The 5,438-nt window shown below is 33.2% G+C and overlaps 1 protein-coding gene across 2 annotated transcripts; it reads left to right on the top strand.

Annotated features, from left to right (window-relative positions):
* Positions 1-3,723: 3,723 nt before the first annotated feature.
* Positions 3,724-5,177, top strand: LOC109215934. 2 transcript variants are annotated; one of them, XM_019380057.1, is made up of 2 exons: positions 3,724-3,916; positions 4,203-5,177. In XM_019380057.1, the coding sequence occupies exons 1-2, from the start codon at positions 3,863-3,865 to the stop codon at positions 4,893-4,895; spliced, it is 747 nt and encodes a 248-aa protein (XP_019235602.1). In that variant the 5' UTR covers positions 3,724-3,862; the 3' UTR covers positions 4,896-5,177. The 2 variants fall into 2 exon arrangements, with proteins under 2 accessions (XP_019235602.1, XP_019235603.1); XM_019380058.1 differs by lacking the exon at positions 3,724-3,916 and adding an exon at positions 3,925-4,077.
* Positions 5,178-5,438: the final 261 nt, after the last annotated feature.

The following is a 5,438-nucleotide window of genomic DNA, read 5'->3' as shown; positions in this document are numbered from 1 at the left end:
GTAAGTTTCTTAAAGGCTACAAGCTGAATTTCCCTTATTTTGAAAAGGAATCAAGAAAGAAATATGATTCTAAATGTTAAATTTACATTCGACCGCGTCGCAGGTATGATTCGGGAGTGGGGAAATTCTTTAAATTTATATTTGACGGCATCGCACGTATGATTGGCGAGCGGGGTATTTCCTTCTACTACTCTCATGGGAGCGGGTCGATCGCCTCGGCAGGTTAATAGATGCATCTATGGTTCGCGTCATTCGACCCTCTGGCAGTGCACAGTTTACTTTTATGTTGGATCGGGCTGTACGCCTCGGCATTTCCTATATATATATATATATATATATATATATATATATATATATATATATATATATATATATATATATATATTATTCTCATGGAATCGTGCGTGACAATTGGCTAGAAGCCAGTGTATCTGAGGGTTTTTCCTTGATTTGATTTATGAGAACTTCCTTAATGAAATCCACTATATCTATATATAATTGCTCCGGTTACGGATAAAACTTGCTAGCTGAGAGCTGAGTATTATTATAAAGAGGAGAATTGTATCACGTGTTTTGTACTTGTTTACTTCATATATTTACTCTCTTTCATGTTTATTCACCCCATTACTGTACCCGATATTATTGGACCACTAGTAAGTGTCGGAGTCGACACTTCGTCACTACTTCTTCGAGGTTAGACTGGATTCTTACTGGGTACGTGTTATTTTCGTACTCATACTACACTTGTTGTGCATTTTTGTTGCACAGGCACATCTATCTCTAGTGGCCTAGTGGGCGTAGCGGCATGGTTGATACGGAGACTTAGGTGAGCTGCATCTCTCGAGACAACCCGCAACCAGCAGAGTCTCTCTCAAAGTATTGTATTTTCTTTCTGTCCAATTTTGTATTCCGGACAGTTATTGCACTTCCTTTGATTTCCTAGTGATTGCTCATGCACTTGTGACACTGGGTTCTAAGTGATTATGGGATATTCAGTATTGAAAATTGTAAACACTTTTATTTATTCTGTGAAGATTACCTTTTACTAGTTAAATTAAAGAAAATTTATGGTTTCAAAAATATTAAAATGAGAGCTTAATTAACTATTTAGTGTTGGTTTGCCTGACCGAGGTGTCCGACGCCATCATGGCCTTTAATGAATTTTATGTCGTGACACAAATAGGATGTATAACTAATGTTTGCATGTTTATTACTACTACATATGCATAAATTCAAAAAGTTTATCAAATAAAATTTTATTAATATACAAAACTAACGCATATATTATTTTATTTATAACATCCAATGAAACGACCGTATGAGAAAAAAATACGGCGGGTCATTGGCTAGCAACGATAGTAGAGGTAACATCAGTGGACAGTGAGCAGAGAGTTGTCTTTACTCCCGTATTTGGCGCTGATTTGTAAACTCTGAAAAAGGAAGTAAGCCATCAGCCGACTGTGTCCAAACACAAGCCAATGACTTTTCAGTCACCCTTCACCCGCGTTCGTCTAAACCAACCCACCCCCCCCCCCAAACCCCAACCTTCCTCTGTAGCTATTTCTTTAGAAAAATCAAGCATTGTGGAGGACTTTAGCTTGTCTCGACTCTAGAGTCCAGGAGTATTTAGACCTATCCCTTTTTTCTACTGAGGGGTCGTTTCATGGAATGTATAAAAATAATATTGAATAAAATGTATTAGGAATATTAAGAATAATAAGATGTAATAGAGCCCGTTTGGTCATGTAAATTTTTTCATATTTTTTGAAAAAAATTTCACTTTTTTCAGAAATAAGTATTATAAATTTTCAATTTCCACTCGAAGATAAATTTTGGAATTTTTCGAAATTCTGAAAATTCCAAAAAGTTGTTTTTTAAAATTTTCACTCAGATCACTTAAAAAAATTCAAAATTCAAAAACAGCTTATAGATTTTTGGCAAATACCTATTTGTTTATAGATTTTATTCATATGTTGAAAAATTTCCAAATCCCAAAACTAGCTCAAGAGCTATTTTTGGCCCAAAATATTACCGTTTGGTTTTTTAAAAAAAAAAATCAAAAATAGCCCCAAACCTTTGTATTTTATAAAAAGAAATCACTTTGTATTATTATGACCCAACTAATTCATATCAACCGACTTTTCACTCATTAAACTCACACGGGTTTGCCCTTCACTATAAACCGAAGAAAACCTTCGCCAAAGTTGTTGTGGCAATCCACCGCAAAGATAAAATTTGAAGTTAATTTGCTAAAATATGCTAATGTTTGTATAAATTTTCTTCATATTTGTTTCGCTTGTTTTGTATGAATTTTCTTCAGAATTATTGAGAATTTTGGATAGTTTTAAAACCCTATGGGTATAATTCACATTTCGTGTTTTTTTTTTTTAAAAAGAGTGAAGTATGTTTTGAAAAATTATGTCCAGACAGATTTTTATCTTCAAACCAAACTTCACCCAAATCAGATTTTTTTAAACAAATTTGGGAATCTATGGCCAAACGATAGCTAATTTTCAAATACCATTTTCACTTGAATTTTTTTTACTTTGTCGGAGTTTTACAATTCTTATGTTTGGACATAAGAATTGTAAAATTCCGAAAAAAGTGAATATTTTCTTCAAGTGAAAATGGGATTTGAAAATTAGAGTTGTGTCTGAACATGATATAACTTTTGGGTTATTTTAAAAATTTTGTGAGTGGTTTGAACGAAAATTTTAAAAAACAGCTTTTTGGAGTTTTTTCAAATTTTCAAAAAATTTTAAAATTCATCTTCAAGTGAAAATTGTAAAATTTATGGCCAAACACTGATTTCGAAAAAAATAAAAAAAAAAATCATGGCCAAACGGGCTCTAAGATTAGTAATATTGGAATTAATTGTGCTGAGATTATATTTTATCAATTATTCGGTTTGCTGTACCATCTTATTCGTTGGAAAGGATATGGAAAAGTTTTAAGTGGTCAGTTCAATCTTTATACAAGCTTATCCATGCATTAAAAATTATGATATTGCTAATGCCATGTGGTTTGCTATACATATGAATATTACTAAATATGGTGTATAACTAATACATAGATTGAGAAACACTAATAAAGAAAAAATTATAATATCAAAGCTAATACATGTATTATTTCTCCTAACACATCCTACCAAATGACCCTAGGAGGTATTAAAAAAAATAATGCAAACAATAGCTTTGTGTATAATCTCTTGTTTGGTATATTTTTTCAACCTATATATAACTAATAGTAATTGTATTAGTTATACATACCATTTTGTATTATCATATGTATTACTAAAATACATAGAAAACTATGATATTAGCAATGCAAGGATTTTTAATACTTACATAAATATGGTTAAAGACATAATTACCCTTCAAATTCCTCAAAACCTGTTGCAAATACTTTCGGCCATATTTTGTAATTGGACTGAATTTGTAGAAGTAGGAAACAGATTTTGAAAAAGACTATGAAAAGCAACTCTACCAAGTGCATAACTCATTTTAACCAAGTCAAATTTTGTAGAAGTAAGCTGTCACCTTTTTTTACTTGGTTTGCAACTTTCCAAGATAGACTGTCCCAAATATTCTGTTTAAAAAACTTCTTGTCCCATTTTGGTAATTAACAAAAAAAATGCTCCCTTGTAGGAAAAAAACATAGTGCAAGTGAGAAATGGGCAACAAAGTCCCAAAAAGTATAGTCCTTTATAAAGGAGCAAATCAAAGCACCTAACTATACTTCTTTCCTCCTCTCCTGTCTCTCATTAGTCATCACACTACTCTGCCCTTTATTTTCTTTCTTCTGTCGACAAAAACACAAGAATTCTCTATCAGAATTTAACTAAATTTACTACACTAAGCTTATGGACAACCAAAGAACTACACTTCTTAATTGGGCTTACTTCTGCCAAGGCAAGGTCAGAATTATTTCTCACTCACTATTCTACATTTTTATACATTTCCAAGCATTTTTTATGGATAATTTAAGACCATTTTCATTGAATTTCATGGATTCGAGCCGTGAAATCATACGCTGATGCCTGCATCAAGCTAGGCTGCCTATAACACACCTCCTTGGGTGCGGTTCTTTCCTGTACCTTGCGTGAATGCGGGATGCTTTGTATCCCTTTTTTTCTTGTAATTTGAAAGCAAAATCTTGATGGGGTTTTCTTTTTTTTTCTTGTGTTTTCTTGAATATTTCAGAGCATGGATGAGCTGAGGCAGACATTGTTGCTGACAACATTGGAGCTGGAGAACACAAGGTTGAAAGCTCAGGAGGAGCTAAAAATGAGAGATGATGAAATAATCCAGCTAAAAGATCTACTAAACAGAGCCATTAATGACAAGAATGAAGCTCAAGAAAAATGCCAAACATTGGTTTTAGAGAAACTCTTACTCCAACAACAACAACAGCACCAGCAGCTGCTACAGCAACAGTTTCAACAAACAGGTCCAATATTATCTGGAGTTTCAAGCATTGAAGATGAACCAAGAAACAATGGCTTCTCTTCTTCAGATTGTGATGAAAGCATTGTTTCTTCTCCAATTCTAGACTCCATTCAACAACCCCATTTAGTAGAAAAACAACAAGAACAAGAATTTCCTATTGTTATAGACAAACCATTGCCTGAAAATGGGAAATTTTTGCAAGCAGTAATGAAAGCAGGGCCACTACTTCAAACACTTCTTGTTGCTGGTCCTCTTCCTCAATGGCGTCACCCTCCACCGCCCATGGATTCCTATGAGATTCCACCACCCCCTGTTGTTATTCCATCTCAAGATCCAATTTTTAATGCTTTTAACAACTGTGGTAGACTAAACAAGAAAAGGGGTGGTGGTCTTTTTGATGATTCTGATTCTTCCATTGGTACTAAGTATCAAAGGGTTGTGCTTTGATTTTCAGTTCTTGATAGAATTTAGTAGTAGTAATATATTTAAGAAAATTTAGAGAGGCAGACTACAATTGGAGGATTGAGTTGGAAAAGAACAACTGATGTTTGAAATTTTGTACAGAATTGGAAAAGATCTGAATTAGACTTTGTTGAAAAGAAGGGGGAAAAAATTAGTATTGTTCTGAGCTGAGCTATTTTTAGTTTTTGGTCAGTAATAGTATGTTGGTTGGATTGTCTCTTTCCTTTAATTATTATTGTAATCTTTTAGAGTTTGATTTTTGCATTATGATTGTTGATGTAACTTTACATAGCTGCATATTAGTGAGTTCACTCTCCCTCTCCTTGCATTTTCTTAGTATATTCATGGTTAGTTATTATTGAACCATTCTAGGGATTGAGTCCTTTTCCTCTTTATTTTTTAGTTAAAATTTTTGGGTTGTTAAAAACGACTTGAATGAGAATCCAATGTTGCAATTCCAGCTCTCCTGTATAATAGGATTATATGCTTTTTCCCTCTACTTAAGGACGCAATAGTATTCTCATTTAC

Source organism: Nicotiana attenuata, unplaced genomic scaffold (assembly GCF_001879085.1).
Source record: "Nicotiana attenuata strain UT unplaced genomic scaffold, NIATTr2, whole genome shotgun sequence".
NCBI lineage: Eukaryota > Viridiplantae > Streptophyta > Magnoliopsida > Solanales > Solanaceae > Nicotiana > Nicotiana attenuata.
This window is presented reverse-complemented; position numbering and strand designations above follow the sequence as displayed.